This window comes from Oryctolagus cuniculus, chromosome 16 (assembly GCF_051225735.1).
Source record: "Oryctolagus cuniculus isolate XC-2025 breed Fujian yellow rabbit chromosome 16, ASM5122573v1, whole genome shotgun sequence".
NCBI classification, from domain to species: domain Eukaryota; kingdom Metazoa; phylum Chordata; class Mammalia; order Lagomorpha; family Leporidae; genus Oryctolagus; species Oryctolagus cuniculus.
Window position 1 is genome coordinate 8,671,710 of NC_142882.1, and position 16,611 is coordinate 8,688,320.

Sequence of the window (16,611 nt, forward strand, 5' to 3'; positions counted from 1 at the left end):
CCCACCAGGGCGTCTCGTGTGCGGGGCCCGCACGGCGACCCTGAGCCAGGCTGGCCAGGTCCTGCTGGCTCACCCTGACCGCCCACGCCCCCAGCTGCCTCTGCCCACACGGCAGGCAGCCTGTGGGACCTGCCTGAAGCACAAATCTGATTATGTCTCTTGATGCCTAAAACCCCTTAATCGCTCAGAGCCCGCTAATGGCTTCCCAAGGCTTAAGGGCAGGACCACGCCCTGGCCACAGCCGAGGTTTGGCTCCTGGGCCGCTGACAGGTCACAGGGCAGGTTGGGGCCTGTGGCTCCAAGGCCCTTGGGGGTTGCTGCCCTGGCCCTGGGGGACAGCCAGGAGTCAGATCCCCACCCCCGCAGGCTTTGGGCTCAAGGACTCTTCGGCAGGCCTGACTCAAGGCCTCAGGCAGAACTGGCTCTGCAGGGTAAGAAGGGGTGGCTCCCTGGCCCAGGGCCCACTGCCCCACCTACCGTACTAGCCAATCGGGGCCTGGGGCCAGGGCACTCCTGAGCCGGCTGGCAGTCCAGGGCACCTGGGCGGCAGGAAGGAGGCTGAGCCTTGGTTGTACAAATGAAGCTGTATTTGGGGGTGGGGGTAGGGGTGAGGGTAGGGAGGGGGAGGACAGTCAGTCCTCTTTCAGGCTCCCAAACACTGCAGCCGGCACACTCTGCTGCTCCAGCCGCACCTCTGTGGGAGAAGGGGAGGAGACAGGAGTGACTCGGAGATGCCACCCCGGCCTGGTCCCGCCCCTCCCCTGCGGGGCCAGCCCTGACCGTTGGGCTCCAGGTCCATCTCGTCCTCGTCTTCGTCCTCGCCCAGCTGGATCTCCTCTGGGTTGGCTTGCTGGGCCAGCTCGGCCAGCTCCTCGCGAGAGGCATTGCTCCTGGGGGTGGGGCCGCAGCACAGCCTCAGCGGGGCTCCCTCCCCAGAACAAGCTGGCTCGGGGCCCGCAGGGTCGTCCCCCTCCCGGCTCCTGGCCACTCTCACCTCACAAAAAGGATCTTGCTCTGTGCCCGCGGGGGCTGGTCCCGCTCCGCCTCGGCCGCCAGCTGCTCTGCCCGCTGCTCCAGCAGCTTCATGTCGTCCATGCCGCTCTGCCCCGGAGCCAGGTCGGACACTGCAGGCAGAACGGGCTAAGCCGCGGGCAGGCCCACTCCGGGCTCACCAGCACCCCCAGACCCCAGGGAGTCCCCAACACGAGGTCAGGAGGCCCAGCTGGGCGCCATACAAGCAGGCGTGGGCGGTGCAGGCCGGGCAGTGACCTAGGCCAGTGAGCCCGTGTGGGCCCGGGGGAGGCGGCTGCTCACCGGTGCCCGTGGCGCTGCCCGACACCTTGAGCATCTGGGAGGCCATGAAGTTGACCTGCGTGTTGTACGTGGCCTGCACGCTGCGGCGGATGCGCAGCATCTCCCGGATGGTGTCCTCATTGCCGTGCCGCACCTCGAAATCCTTCCAGGTCTGCCAGAAGGCGCCGGTCGTCTGCGGAGGGACCGCGGGAGCAAGGGCGTGAGCTGGCCGGCCAAGGCCGCCTCCGGGCCCCCAGCTGCCCGCCCCAGGGCCCCGCCCTACCCGCGGGTCGCAGATCTGGGAGCAGAAGCTGTAGATGGCGCGTGCACGGTCAATCTCCCCCAGCTTGCACTCCATGTCCGCGAACCGCAGGCACATCTCCCGCGCGTGCTCGTCCGACAGCACCTGCGGCAGGGAGGGCGCGCGTGAGGCGAGGGGCGTCCCCCGGGTGCTCCCCCCTGCCTGGCCCCCGCGCGGGCACCTCGATGGCCTTCTGGTAGATGCTGCGGGTGTGGGTGACGCCGTAGATCTCGGCCGCCCGCTTGATGTAGATGTTGAACATGTCGTACTGCTGCGCGGGCTCCACCGCGCGGGTGGCGCGCTCGTACACGGCCATGGCATGCCGGGCCAGGCCCCACTCCTCCTCCAGCTGCGCGTACAGCAGGTACAGGGCTGCGGCGGGGCGGGGAGAACGGCGCAGGTCAGAGGCCGGTGGCCCGGCCTGGGACGCCCCGCCCCCGTGCCCGCCCGCCCCGCCCGCCTCACTTTTGGCGTATTTGGGAGGGCAGCCGTCCAGCGCCTGCTCGAAGAGGTCCCGCGCCCGCTCCAGCTTGCGGCCGCCGTAGCGGGCGATGAACTTGGTCAGGTAGGTGCTCCAGATGTCTGACACGTTGGGCCACTTGAACAGCGAGATGCCGCGCTCGTACGCCTGTCCGGAGGGGCCGATGCGTGAGTCCCCCAGGGGACCACCCGACGCTCAGGAAGCCAGGGGACGGCCCTCCCAGCCCTGCGAGGCAGACCGGGGCGTGGGGGTCTGCCTGCTGTCACTTCCCCCCAAGCTGCAAGGACCCCACGGGCATGGCTCACTGAGCACTGGCTCTGGGCACAGGCAGGCACCGGGACCAGGCTCACAGCCCGGACAGGGGGCAGTGACCACCCCACACAGGCACAACCACCATGCCTGGACAGCAGAGCGGGGACACCGTCCTGCCACCCCTACACACACGACAGGGCGCAGGGCTCACCCAGGGCTGGAGCCGCCCAGAGCCTCCTAGGACATCTGGGTGTCATCTGGGTTCATCAGAATCACTGCGGTGGGTCTTACCCAACATACACACACCACACACCACACCCCACACATCACACACACTGTGCACACATACATCACACACACCACACACCACACATGCACACACATACCAGACACCACACATCACACACACATCACACATGCACACAAACACCAGACACCACACATCACACATGCACACAAACACCAGACACTACACATCACACACACACACTGCACACACACACCACACATGCACACACATACCAGACACCACACATCACATACACACTGTGCATACACACACCACACATGGCACACACATACCAACCACCACACATCACACACACACTGTGCACACATCACACACACACACCACACATGCACACACATAGCAGACACCACACATCACATACCAGACACCACACACATACCAGACACTACACATCACACACACACTGTGCACATACACACCACACATGCACACACATAGCAGACACCACACATCACATACCAGACACCACACACATACCAGACACTACACATCACACACACACTGTGCACACACACACACCACACAGGCACACACATACCAGACACCACACATCACACACACTCACCTCACACACACACACCACACACACATGGGAGCAGACGGCATCCACGTGCCAAGAGGCGCCCCAGGAGCCAACCCTGCTGATGCCGTGGCCGCGGGCTCTGCCAGGGCGGCCCAGCAGCGGCACACCGCGGCCCAGGGAGGGGAGCGCCCTTCTGGGACCCCCGATCGGCACGGCTCACCTTGAAGCTCTCCTCGAAGTACTTGTGCTCCTCCAGGAACATGGCGTAGTTGATGACGATCTGCGGCGTGGCGATGCGCAGGTCCAGGATGCGGTCATACACCGCCTTGGTGGACTGCGGGGACAGGCACGGGCACAGGTCGCAGCAGGGGCTACGGCGAGTCCCCGGCCCGGCCGCCCCCAGCCCCGAGCAGCTCACCTGGAAGGTGCCGAGGCTCTCCTCCAGGTCGGCAAGCATCGACCACACCTTCAGGGACTTGTACACGCGGTTCTGCACCGGCTCGGAGCCGTCGAAGTACTCGGCCCGGCGGGCGGGCAGCGCCGTCGCCTTCTGCGGGGGCAGGGGTGGTGTCAGGCTGGCGCTCGGCCGGGCCGGCCCCTGCCGCACAGCCCGCAGCCCGGCGCGCTCACCCGCAGCAGCCGCAGCGCCTCGTCGTAGTTCTCGTGCCGCAGCTCCAGCTCCCCGCACTGGCACCACACGCTCGCCAGGTCGTCCACCTGCTTGAAGTTCACCTTGGTGGCCTTCTCCAGGATGACGCGGGCCTGGGGGCGTGGACGGAGCCCGGCTGAGACCCTGCGCGCCGGGTGACCCCTCCACAGGGAAAACGCACATGCAAACGTGACCGAGTTTCTCTCTCTCTCTCTCTCACACACACACACACACACACACACACACACACGGAGCGTGTCACTCACATCATCCAGCTGCCCGTTGTCCTCATAAAACTTGGCAAATGCGACCCACAGGGTGTGGGGCTTGCCTGTGGCCTTGAAGGGGTCCACCGTCTGCACGGCCTCCGTGTACGTGTTGATGATCTAGGGGCAGGAAGGCCAGGGTCAGCGCCCTGCAGCAGTAGGGTGGTGGGCCCGGGGGGGTGGGGGTGGGTGCTCACCTCCCGGGGGCGGCCCTGGTGCAGGGCCACGCGTTTGTGCCACTCGTGCACGTGGTGCGGGTTCTGGCGCAGCAGGACGCTATTCAGCAACAGGGGCCGCCGGCTGATGAGCTGCTCGAAGCGGGCCAGGCGCAGCTCCAGGTCCACGTCATCTGGGAGCCGAGGCCGGGTCGTGAGGGCCAGGGGTCTGGGTGTGAAGGCCTCAGCCCCAGGCCACCCACCCAGCCAAGTGCTCCAGGCCTTGGAGACCCCGCTGGGCTGGGCAGACCAGCCCCAGCCCTTCTGGAAAGCCCTCCTACCCTGCCAGGCTCTGGCTCAAGCCTGAGAAGTGTCCCCTCTCCAGCCCCACTGCTGGCCTCCGGCCAAGCCTCCCAGGGCTCACCCCATCTGCGACAGGCCCCAAGCTCCCCCAGTCCTTCCCCGCCGGCCAGGGCAGCCCCGGGGCGCACCCTCCTCCTCGCGCCCCAGCTCAGAGGCCGTCTCCATCTTAGCAGCGATCATGCTCTCCTCGAACTGGGCGTAGCTGTCGAACACCTGCGTGAAGTCGCGCACGGTCATCACGGTCCGGATGGCTTCCTCGTACACGTCCCGAGCCTGCAGGGACAGACGCAGGGATGAGAGCAAAGTGCTGGCAGGTGAAGGCCCACCTGGTGCCCACTGGGGAGCACAGCAAACACCCGGAATTCCCACTGAGCCCACCCGGCCCTGCCCTGTGCTGCTGGAGCCGCCTTGGGAGTTCCCATGCCTCCCAGACCCAGGGCCCAGACCATGAGTACTTTGGCACCCAGAAGTGACCAGCAGCTTCCCGGACCCCACAGGTCCACCCTGTAGCAACCTTGACCTCAGCTGCCCACAGAGACCTCCGTCTGTGCTCAAAGGCCCCCTCATGCCTGCCTGCCTCCTCTGGCTCACCTTCTCCCAGCCACCCCCACCCCACCCCTCACCCACTGGATCTCAGCCCCATCTCCCCGCGTGCCCCTGTCTCTGCCAGCATTGGCGGTGCCTCTCTGGATGGGGCGTGGTAAAACGTGCACCTGCTCAGCCCCACTGTGGCTCCCGGAGCCAGGCAGCCCAGGAGCCTCTCCTCAGTCTGCAAGGGCCCCAACAGACCTCCCTGAGCGCTGCCCACCCCAGCCTCCCTCCTCGACCCCCCACCCCAGCCCCGCCCCACTCAGCTCCCACCTTTTCTCAGGCTGCAGGAACCCCAGCCAGCCCCTTGGGGACTCTCAAAGCCCCACCTGCTCAGTCCCTGTGATACCCCTTCACTGCCTGACAACGAAAGCAAGGTAACAGGGGCCGGTGCTGTGGCAGAGCGGTAACACCGCTACCTCCGATGCCAGCATCCCATACGGGTACTGGTTTGTGTTCTGGCTGCTCTGTTCTAGCTCCCTACTAATGGCCTGTGAAAGCAGCAGCAGATAGCCCCAGCACAGGCCCCTGCCAACCCATGGGGGAGACCCAGATGAAGCTCCAGGCCTGGCACTGGATGTTACAGCCATCTGGGGGAGTAAACCAGCAGATGAAAGACTTCTGTCCCTCTCTCGATAATTTTCAAGATAAATAAATCTTAAAAAAAAAAAAAAAAAAGGCGAGATAGCAAGGCCAGCCACGGGAGAGGGTCCCTGTATCAGGCTCTTGCTTGGTGCCCTGCCAGCGTCTAACAGATCCCCTAGTGGCAAGGGAGCTACCGTACCCTCATTTTCCAGTGGGGTGGCACACAACCAGAGCCTGCCCCAGCCACAGCCAACCCCATGGCGCCACATGGCCCTGCCTTCAGGACAGCTGTGGTCATGGACATGCGTCTGTCACAGATGGCATGTGTTTCCTGCCCATGCTTGCACCTCCCAAGTGTTGAAGGTGGCCTGCCCCACACCCACCTTCTCGAAGTGGCCGCTGCGGATGTAGTAGTCGGCCAGCGAGCACCAGAGCTTGCCCAGCTGGTCGGTGAAGCGGGTGAGGCCCCCGCGGATGATGGCGTCCACGTTGAGGGACTGCACCTTGTCTGGGTTCTGGGAGATGAGGTCACACAGCTCGTGCCACAGCTGCAAGGCAGGTGGAAGGGGCCTAAGCTTGGACTCCGGGCAGTGGCGTCCCCAGCGCCGGCCCCACCCAGCCCCCCACAGGCTCACCTGGTAGTTGGACTTGCCCGCCTTGGACACGAACCGCTCATCATTCACCACGGTGGCCAGGCGCTGGGCGGCCTCATCCAGCCGGTCGCTCGACTTGAGGTACTCAATGTATTCTTCTGCGCTCTCAGGACTCAGCTGGGGACCGCCCGACCCCACCGACGATCAGTGGGGCTGTGGGGCTACACGCGCCACCCCCCGCCCCGTACAGGCTCTGGGCCTGGAGCCACTGACCTGGCCAACAGTCAGCCCCCCTGCCTCCCAGCCCCGCGGGAGCCCTCCCTCACTCCTGACCACTCCAGCCCTCCATCCACCTCGGCCCCACTGGTCCGGCCTTGATGACAGCGGTCTAGCCTGGGCCCCGTGGGTCCTGCCCAGACCAGGCCTTGCTCTCATCACAATCCCCCCACCCCAGCAGTGCTGTGCTGGCTCGTGGCGTACAACTGCCCAAACTGCACCCCACCCTACCCGCACCTGCTCTCTCAACCCTGCCTGCCCCAGCCCCACCCAGCCACCTCCTGCCCTCACCATGGCTGGGGTCTTATCCTGGCTTAGCTGTCAGCTTGAATGCACCTGTCTACCCAGTTAGACTGGAAGCTCCGTGCAGGTGGGGACTGGTTTATTCACACTGATCCCAGCACCTGGTTCTAGGCTGATGTGGAGCAGGGGCCAGCAAACTACTTAGAAAATGAAGAAACAAGTCACAAGCAGAAGCTGTGTGTCTCCGGGAGCCCTCTCCTCCCATCCCACACAGGGCACTGGCCCACCTGATGCACTCACCTTGAGGAAGCGCCGGTAGCCTCGCACAGCGGTCTCCGGCAGGGGGTGTGAGCGCAGGAAGCGCAGGTACAAGGGCCAGATCCGAGAGTGCTGTGTGATGGGCAGGGCCCGGAGGGCGCGGTCGAAGGTGCGGCGGGTGTGTGTGACGCGGCCCTGGTCCATCAGGAACTGGCAGTAATCCAGCCACAGACGGGGCATCTGCACGCGTGGGCGGAGGCAGCCAGCTGTGAGCCGTGACAGACACCAGTGTCCCGTGGCCAAGCTGCCTCTGGGGCCTCGACACAAGTGCAGGACCTAGAGGCCCCAGCTCCAGGGCAGAGTCCAGCCCGACCACGGGGCACAGAGGCCACGGAGCTCCCACCCCCGCCCAGCCACGCCGAGCCCACCTTGTGCATGAACACAAAGGCCCGCTCGTGGCAGTTGTTGACGTCTTCGTAGGCGGGGTCGGTCACACAGCGATGCTTCACCTGCGCCCGCCGCGCCTTCAGGTAGCGGTACCAGAGCTTGTAGCTGGGGAACGAGGGGCCAGACGCTGATGGGTCGGCGTCAACAACCCCTCGCCCTGCCCCAGGGCACAAGGGAGGGGTGACCTGTCTCTGCAATACAGGGGGCACGGACTGAGGCATCAGGGTACGAGCAGAGCGGCTGCCTGGGAGCCACCTGCCAGTTCTGTCGTAACTGGACCGGGAGGGGCGGGAGCGGGGGCAGGGGAGGGGAAGGGGGCATGGGAGGGGGAGGAGGAGGGGGAGGGGGGCGGGGCCCCACCTGCAGGGCAGCAGCTTGAGCGCCCGCTCGTACAGCTGGTTCAGCCTGGGCTTCGGGGCGCCCTGTTTGAACTCGATGTAGCGCAGCCAGCATTTGACGGAGAACTGGTTCCGCATGATCTCCTCCTCGTAGGGGAGGTCCTCTTCCTCCTGTAGGGGCCGGGAGGAAGGGAGATCTGCCCTCAGAGCCGGGAAGCAGCGCCACCCCTTAGGCCCCCCCAGCCCACCGTCCGAGCCAGGTCATCACACACCCAGACTCCTCAGACCGCCAGGCTTCCAGACATAACGCTGTCACCAGGACTCGAGTCCTCCAAATCCCGCCACCCACCCTCTGTCCCAGGTCACCAAGACACCAGGGCCCTGGTCTACACGTCGGACTTGTGAGCAGCACAGGACAGTATCTCCTCACTGCATGCCTCTCCCCAAACGCCAGGTGCTTAGACTCTCGCACCTGACGCCATCTCCACCTCGGCCACAGGAACTGTCAGGTGCAGCTACTAAGTCATTGGCCCACAGCCAGTGTCTGGCTCAGCTCTGCCCCAGAACCTGGAAGCTAGGTCTTTATTTCAGAAGGTATGGGCCAGACACGGAGCCCCTAACCCCTGGACGCCAAGAATCTCGGGGTGATGCCAGGCCTCTACTCGGACATCAAGACTTCCGCCCGATAAGCTCCACACCGCAGGGTTCCCCTAGCTCGGGCAACAAACCGTTACCCCAGAAATCAGAGCCCTGGCCTGGTCACCAACTCTAATTTTCAAGGCCCACTTGGGCGAATCCTCCTCCCGTTTCCCGTGCGCCGCCATTTCAGCCTTCAACCCGAGACGCCAGGCCCTTAACCTCCACAGCAGTTCTTTATGCAGGCCACCGGGATCCGGGCTCGACCCCGGAGCTCTACTCCTGGCCAGTCCAAGACAGACATCACTAGCCGGCCTCTGGCCCGTTAGGGTCCCCTAGCCTTTGCGTTCCCAGTTTTGGCCTAAGTCCCCCGGAAGGCCATGCTCCCATACCTCAAGACATTCAGGTGCATATATCCCTACAGGGGCCACCCCTACCCCAACGCGGACTCACAAAGACAAGATCCGGCCGCTCGGGCCGTGAGATGCGCGCCATCACCACCATTTTCCTAGCTGTCCAGGTAGAAGCGAGAGTCGCGCACTTATGACGTCTCCTATGAAAAGTCCCGCCCCTCGAGCCAGACCCATTTTCTATTGGCTGAACGCTTCTTGACAGCGCGGCCCTCGGTGTTGACTTCCGTGTAGGCGCCGCCAGTGACCGGAAGTCGAGTAGAGGCGCCTGAAGATTACGACATCCTGGAGCTCATTGACCAATCACATCAGCAGTGTATTTCGCGAAACACCAGTGAACTGCTGTCTTGCTGGAGAGTCCGCTGTGGGCGGAAGTGGCTTTATAGACCTGGAGAAACGGAGATGGGGGTGAAGCTGGAAGTGTTTCGGGTCAGTGAGCACAGGTGTGGGTTGGGAGGCTGCATCGGGGGAACTACGGAGAGGAAGTGCCCTGGGAAGAAAGCTCTCGAGACTGGAAAGGGCCTTTACGTTTGGAAATCCAGAGGAGGGGGCGGCTAGGTTGAGGGGCTCGGAGTGGGGCGCCCGGGTTGGGGGCTTTGGGAGCCTTGATCTCGTAGGGATTGGTGAGCCCAGGACGGGGCTGTAAGAAGGAAAAGTTTCAGATCCTGAGGGGACTCCTGGGCTCATGGTGGGCGTGGTTGTGGCTCTGATTGGGTGACCCTAGTAGTCTTAGGGCAGGAAACGTGCGGAGAGGCCTCCGGGGGTTTCAGGTGCTCCAGGTATCTGAATGAGGGGGGTGGGTGATGAGGTTTCGAGGGGGTACCTTTGACTGTCATAGGAGCAGCTGCGGCGCTAGGAGCAGTTGCGTGTGTGCCTGTGCGTTGCACATGTGTGTCTTCGACTCGCAGCCTGGAGAGGGTGGTCAGGGATAAGGACTCTGGGGTGATGTGGGGTGAGCTTTTAAGGTGGGAGGCTTCTGCACCCTTGGTGGCGATTTTGGAGCACCTGGGCTGGGCAGGGGGGTGGGCCGTCCGTTCTCAGCCACGCTGCGTGTTACCGGGGGTGGTAGTAGCCATCCCAGCTTCTACTCACCCGCCCACCCCCAACTCTGCAGATGACGCTGTACCTCACGTTCCCTGTGGCAATGTTCTGGATTTCCAATCAGGCCAACTGGTTCGAGGACTATGTCGTGCAGCGCAAGGTGGGCACCCGGAGGAGTGCTCACGGGTCAGAATGCCCCGGGGTGGGGGGAGGGGATGGGACAGGAACCTACCGGGGGACCCATGTCTGCCTCTCTTGGTTCAGCACTGCCCTGGGCGCGGGGCTGGGGAAGCTCCTGGCCCGCGCCCTTGTCTGTGACTTTGTCCCCACAGAGAGAGCTGTGGCCACCGGAAAAGGAGGGCCAGGTAAGCAAGCTACTCCCCCTCCCCCCAGGTGCCCCTGGCTGTGATGGTGGGGGTGGGGCGGTCCCCACTGGACATGGAAGCCGTGGCCTGAGGAAGTAGGGGAGAAGATGGTGGGAGAGGGGCCCAGGTCCCGAGCCGCGTGCCCACCTGCTTCCCCTCCCCCAGCGCCAAGAGCTCGAAGAATTCAAAGAGAGGATCCGGAAGCAGCGGGAGGAGAAGCTGCTTCGCGCGGCCCGGCAGGGCTCCTGAGGCCGCCCCTCCACCCCACAGAATAACACAAACTCAGTTCCGCGTGCTGCTCGCACAAGTGTTTTATTGCCTTCTCTCGGGGGCCGGGGGTGCCAGGACAGCTCAGGGGGCTTGTGTCTGGGGCTGGGGGCTGCTGTTCCTGCGGAAGCTGAGAGCACTCGGGTCCTGAGGGGTGAGCAGGGGTTGGGGACTGAGGGTCCCAGCTCGTTTCTGCACGCCGTCCTGTGGATGAAGAGGGGGAAGGCGGTGTAGGGGGAGGTCAGAGCCAAGGGCAATGCAGCGGGCGCACAAACATGGGAGAAAGGGTGTGGGCAGGAACCCACCTCCCGGTGCGCGACCACCCTTCTGCCCCTGTGAGCGCTTTTCTATTGCCCGCCATTGAGGGTGGTATTTGGATGCTGGGGCTGTCTCCAGGATTCTGTTCAGAACCCAAGCTGTGCATGAGTGGGTACCTGCAACACTCAAGTGCGTCCCAAGTGCATCCCGTGTCCTCCTCCCCCCCCCAGCCTCTCCAAAAACCCTCAGACTCGGGCATGACCTGGGCCCCCGTCCTGACCCTGTCTGAACCTTAGCTGGGCAGGTGAGGGACACCACCAGGACATCACCCACCTTAGGGCCCACGGGCTGGAAGCCAGGCAGGGCACTGATCGTCACACGCTGGTCATCCATGCGGCGGCCCTGGGTGCTGGCCAGCATGTCCATGAGACTGTCCATCTCGGGTGTGGGGCTGCCCTCTGCGGGCAGCAGGGCTGCATGGGGGTGGACACACATGCCGACTCTAGAACACACAGCCCACCACCGCGCCCCCGTCTGCACCCCCACACTGCACCCCAGGCCCACACTCACGGCTCTCGGGGGCCTGGCTGGGCCCGGCCTGCAGCGAGCAGCGCTGCTCCTCCATGCGGTCGCCCTGCACGTGGCTCAGCAGGTTGAAGAAGCCCTCCTGGTCCGGGGAGCCCGCCTGGGGACACACACACACGCTCAGTCCAGTTGGCCCCTCAGCCCGGAGCCCATGCACAGGGCCCACTCCCCTCTCCCTCAGCGCTCACCATGGTCCCTGCCGGTCTGCTGCTCGGCGGAGCTGCTCCAAATGAGACAGGAGCCTCCTGCGCAGGCCCCGCCCCGGGGGCCCCAGCCGGCAGCCACTTCACGTGGTGCCAACAACCCCAAGGGACAGGCCGCCAGGGCTGGTGGCCCCCTGTCCTAGATTGGGGCCTGACTGGGGGACAGCCTGCAGGCTGATACGGGAATCTGGGGAACTGTACCCAGGGGCTGCCCCGAAGTGCCAGCACCCTCCCCCGCCCCACTCCTGGGGTCAGCAGAGGAGCCCTGCCCTCTGTCACGGGGCCATGGTCAGGCCCTTAGACCCTCATGTCCACCAGCACCTTCCCATGGCAGCAACTGGGTCAGAGGTCCCAGGAGGACTGTCTCTCTAATTAGATGTCCTACAAATTAATTAGTCCTGTCAATCATAGGCTCTGAGACCTTGAGGGGTGGGGGTGGGGCCCCCTTACCTTGGTGAGGGGGGCTGACCCTCCCTCCTCTGCCTTCTCGTCCTGCTCCATCACCGTACCTGTCCCCTCCCCTGGACTCTGTCCACCTTTTCCACTGGCCTCTGCCCGCGCCCCACACCAGACAGAGCCTTTTAAATGACCGTGGCATGAGGGTGGGCGGGCGCCCCCTCCAGCCCCAAATCCCCGGCTCATGTCCCATCTGCTCCCACCCAAGCTTAAGCCCCATAAAGATGATCCAGATAATTGTCCGCCCCGGACAATGCTGGATCTCGCGCGGGGGGTAGGAGGCAGGGCCACCTGGACTCCGCGGACTCCCAGGTGGGGTATCCCCACAGCTGGGGAACACAGGCCGCCCGTGGGAACCATGGGGATGTCCCCGCTCCAGCCAGCCAGCTCCCCCACCGCACCTGTCGCCTTGTTCCTGGCCAGGGGTGGGGAAAGACGAAGCCAAAGCCTCCCCACCCTCCTGACCCTCAGGAACCACCGGCCAGCCTGGCTCCCATGGTGCCGTCTCCCAGGCGGTGATTCCCATAGGTCTCCTGGCCACCCTCCCCTCTACTCACTGACCCTGGGGTCTGGGTGCCGACTCCAGCTTCCAGAACAACGACGTCTGGGATTTGCTGTCACCCAGCTACCCACATGGCAAGCTGAGCCGTCTCCTCTGATTCATCACTGGCTCCAGGAGTCGAGGGGCGCAAGTCTACCCCAGCTGCAGCTTCCCCTCAGAGCCCTAGGAGGGGTGCCCGTCCCCAAGATGCCTTTCTCCAAACCAGTGGCAGTTTCTTTCCAGGAAAAACAGGCGGTGTTATCACTGCACCTGCTCCCATCCAGCTCCCAAGTTCTTTTTTAAAAAAATGATTTTTATGTGAAAGGGTGTGAGAGAGATCTCCCAACTGCCTGTTCATTCCCCCAAGTGCCCACAACAGCTGGGACTGGGCCAGCCTGAAGCCAGGAGCTTGGAACTCCATCTGGGTCTCTCGTGCAGGTGGCAGGGACTCCAAATATTTGAGCCATCATCTGCTGCCTCCCGTTGTGCACATTAACAGGACGCTGGAATCAGGAGTGGAGCTGGGACTTGAACCCGGGCACTCTGATACAGGATGTGAGCATCCAAGTGGGGTCTTAACGTTGCACCCTAGGCCACACCAGGTGCCAAGATTTTTTTTTTATTTATTTACTTGAAAGGCAGAGAGTTATCTTCCATCTGTTGATTCATTCCCTGCAACAGCTAGGGCTGGGCCAGGCTAAAGACAGAGCCAGGGACTCCATCCAGGTCTCCCACATGGGCAGCAAGGACCAAGTACCTGAACCGTGATCTGCTGCCTCCCAAGTGCTCCTCAGTAGGAACCTGGGGGGCTGGTGCTGTGGTGTAGCAGGTTAGCTCCAGTTTGAGTCCTGGCTGCTCCACCTCCGATCCAGCTCCCTGCTATGAGCCAGGGAAAGCAGCAGAGGATGGCCCAAAAGCTTGGGCCCCTGTGCCTGCGAGGAAGACCCAGATGAAGCTCCTGGCTTTTTTTTTTTTTTTTTTTTTAAGATTTATTTGAAAGGCAGAGTTACACAGAGAGAGAGACAGAATCTCCCATCCGCTGGTTTGCTCCTCAAATGGCCAAAATGGCTGAGGCTGGGCCAGGTCCAAGCCAGAAGTCAGGTGCTTCATCTGGGTCTCCCACGTGGGTGCAGGGGCCCAAGCACTTGGGCCATCCTCTGTTGCTATCTGGGGTGCATTAGCAGGGAACTATATCAGAAGTAGAGCAGCTGGGTCTTGAACCAGCGTGCATATGGAATGCCGGCGCTGCAAGTGGGGACTTCTATGCTACAGCGCTAGCCCCGTAAATTAAAAAAAAAAAAAAAAAAAAAAAAAACCAGGGACCTGGATTGGAAAGCAAAGCAACCAGGTCTCTAGCTGACACTCTGGTACAGGATGCAAGTATCCCAAGTGGCAGCTTAACCCACTGCCCCACAATGCCTACCCCAGGTCCCAAGTTGTTGGTGCCAGTGTGATGTCCTGGCCTCGGTGGATGGACTCATCTGGGGCTGCCGGGACCAAGTGCACTCAGCTCTGCTTATCCACAGAGAGGGCATCTACGGATCCCCCCAGCTACGGGTGGAAAATAACCAAGATCGAAATGGCAACTGGACCAAGTGCATGCAGACTTTTCTTCTTGTCACTGTGCCCTACACGATGCCGCGTAGCAGCTCTGCACCTGGCATGGCACTGGGTTAGGTATCGCAAGTCACCTGGGGATGAATCGAAGTCCCCCGGATAATGTCTGCGGGCCCTGTGCAAATACGGCACTCTTCTCTAGAAGGGATCTAGGTCTGCAGATTTTGGCATCTGAAGGGATCCTGGGACCACAAACCGGGTGGCCCAAAGCCACACAGATTTCCTGTCTCGGCTCCAAAGGCCAGAAGTCTGAGGCCAAGGCACGCTCCCTTGGAAACCCGTGGACTGCAGGATGGCCTTCCCCAGCTCCCGTGGCAGCTGGCGCTCCTTGAAGTGCCTGCGGCACTTCCGCCTCCGCCAGCGTGGTCATCTGGCCTTCTCCCCGTGTGTCCTCGTCCTCATCCTACGTGGACAGCAGTCATATTGGATTAGGTGCTCGCCCTACTCTCGGATGACCTCATACTAAATAACTGCATCTGTGCCAGCCCTGTTTCCAAACAAGGCCACGTTCTGAGCCACTGGGGATTAGGGCTTGGATATAGTATTCTTCCCCTGCCCCCCATAACTATGGAAGGCCCTGGGCACCCCCAGTATAGTCGGTGTGTGGTGAAGGCGGTGGCAGGCCCTGTAGGCAGCCCCTGGGGGTCAGGTGGAGAAGCTGGGGTGGTCCCAGCTCCACACTTTGCCCCTGTGATCTGCCCTCACCAGGATCTGGAGGGGTTTCCTGTGGCCCCCTAGTGCTGTGGTTATGGGTGGACAACAGTAAATACACTCAGAGCCATCGGCTTGCACAGTTCTGGTGGGTGAATTAGATCTGAAGATTGCTGTTAAGGAGGGAAGCTAAGAGGGAGGAAGAGCCGAGACTCCTGCCTAGAGCGGCCAACCATCCTGGTTCTCCTGTGAGTGTCAGTTTTTAGCACTGCAAGTCCCGTGTCCTGAGAAATGCCTCCATCTCAGCTATACTGGGACAGGTTGGAGCAACCTTGTCCATACGGGCACTGGTCCATGTCCGGCCACTCCACTTCGGATCCAGCTTCCTACTAATGGCTGGGGAAAGCAGCGGGGGACGGTCCAAGTACTCGGGCCCCTGTGCCCATGTGGGAGACCCAGAGGAAGCTCCTGACTCCCGGCTTTGCCTGACTCAATCCTGGCTGTTGTGGCCATCTGGGGAGTGAACCTGGGGATGGAAGATTCTCTCACTGTCTCTTTCAGAATCTCTCTCTCTGTTACTCTTTCAAATAATAACAATTTTTTAAAAGTCTGGCTCTTGCTGCTCCCATGTTCCCTTTCTGCCCCATAACCCACCTTCCCCTCCCTGCACAGCCTCCTCACTGCCCCTCCAGGCTCACCCCCCCCACACACACACACCTACCTACCTGCATAGCCCAGGGGTGCTTCTTGATGCCATTCAGGGGTAAGACTAAAAACCACTCCAGCACGTGGTACTTTCTATCCCATGACCACTTATGAAGGTACTATAGAAAGTCTGTAGAAAAATGGGATTAAAGACAAGATTATTTTGGTGCAAAAATTTAAAAAAAAAATCCATGCATCGTTTTTCCGTAATATACATTTCCCATGAATCTTATGAAGATCCCTTGTGTGCATGGATTTCCAGCTTTTTTTGGCACTAAGAGAAATATATCTTTTAATGACATTTTCCATGTTGCTTTTTTAAGTATACTTGTGTTTGCGAATGACACACACACACACGAGAGAGAGGGACCAGAGTTGTGGTGTGTAGCGGGCAAAGCTGCCCCACCTGTGATGTCAGCATCCCATGTGGGCGTCGGTTCGTGTCCGTACTGCTCCACTTCCAAACCAGCTCTCTGCTAAGAGCCTGGGAAAAGCAGTGGACGATGGCCCAAGTGCTTTGGCTCCTGCCACCCACGTGGCAGACCCGGATTAAGGTCCTAGCTTTGGCCAGGCCAAAGTCAGGAGCCTCTCACGTGGGAGGCAGGAGCGCTGAGCCATCCTCCGGGCTGCGTTCCAGGAACCGTCTGCATTCGCAGGGAGCTGGAGCCAGGCGCTGCAGCCAGGACTAAAGCAGGCACTGTGATGTGTGGTCCCAGGCCTCAAGGGGGGCACAGAGAACCCTGCGACAGGGGAGGAGCATGCGGGGATTACTGTGTGTCCGCGGCGACTCGGCACGCGGCTGCGTGAATGCGCTAACCTCGCCACCCTCCGCGGGACTCCGCGTCCTCGCCCGCTGAGCGCACCGGAGCGGGGCGGGGCCAGGTGCTGCGGGGCGTGGCTGTAACCCGCGCGGGGCGGGGCCCACGTGGATGACGCAAGGGCCACGCCCCCACCT

At 62.2% G+C, this 16,611-nt stretch overlaps 3 protein-coding genes across 4 annotated transcripts; 1 reads left to right on the plus strand and 2 right to left on the minus strand.

Moving 5' to 3' along the window:
* Positions 1 to 569: 569 nt before the first annotated feature.
* Positions 570 to 9,085, minus strand: XAB2 (XPA binding protein 2). Its single transcript, XM_070067517.2, has 19 exons — positions 9,011 to 9,085; positions 7,944 to 8,092; positions 7,565 to 7,688; positions 7,179 to 7,376; positions 6,402 to 6,536; positions 6,150 to 6,314; positions 4,722 to 4,866; positions 4,273 to 4,424; positions 4,076 to 4,195; positions 3,791 to 3,922; positions 3,579 to 3,710; positions 3,381 to 3,494; positions 2,060 to 2,222; positions 1,776 to 1,966; positions 1,577 to 1,699; positions 1,315 to 1,486; positions 995 to 1,124; positions 781 to 890; positions 570 to 694 (listed from the first exon to the last, which is right to left on the minus strand). Exons 1-19 carry the CDS (start codon positions 9,059 to 9,061, stop codon positions 633 to 635), a joined length of 2,568 nt encoding a protein of 855 aa, XP_069923618.1. The 5' UTR covers positions 9,062 to 9,085; the 3' UTR covers positions 570 to 632.
* Positions 9,086 to 9,188: 103 nt separating this feature from the next.
* PET100 (PET100 cytochrome c oxidase chaperone) lies at positions 9,189 to 10,677 on the plus strand. The gene is made up of 4 exons (XM_008249165.5): positions 9,189 to 9,396; positions 10,082 to 10,168; positions 10,341 to 10,373; positions 10,539 to 10,677. Exons 1-4 carry the CDS (start codon positions 9,370 to 9,372, stop codon positions 10,620 to 10,622), a joined length of 231 nt encoding a protein of 76 aa, XP_008247387.1. The 5' UTR covers positions 9,189 to 9,369; the 3' UTR covers positions 10,623 to 10,677.
* A 27-nt stretch (positions 10,678 to 10,704) lies between these two features.
* On the minus strand, positions 10,705 to 16,573 carry PCP2 (Purkinje cell protein 2). 2 transcript variants are annotated; one of them, XM_008249169.5, is made up of 5 exons: positions 16,474 to 16,573; positions 15,677 to 15,786; positions 11,469 to 11,583; positions 11,232 to 11,371; positions 10,705 to 10,844 (listed from the first exon to the last, which is right to left on the minus strand). In XM_008249169.5, exons 2-5 carry the CDS (start codon positions 15,680 to 15,682, stop codon positions 10,725 to 10,727), a joined length of 381 nt encoding a protein of 126 aa, XP_008247391.1. In that variant the 5' UTR covers positions 15,683 to 15,786; positions 16,474 to 16,573; the 3' UTR covers positions 10,705 to 10,724. The 2 variants fall into 2 exon arrangements, with proteins under 2 accessions (XP_008247391.1, XP_017193470.1); XM_017337981.4 differs by lacking the exons at positions 15,677 to 15,786; positions 16,474 to 16,573 and adding an exon at positions 11,672 to 11,826.
* Between the last annotated feature and the right edge of the window lie 38 nt (positions 16,574 to 16,611).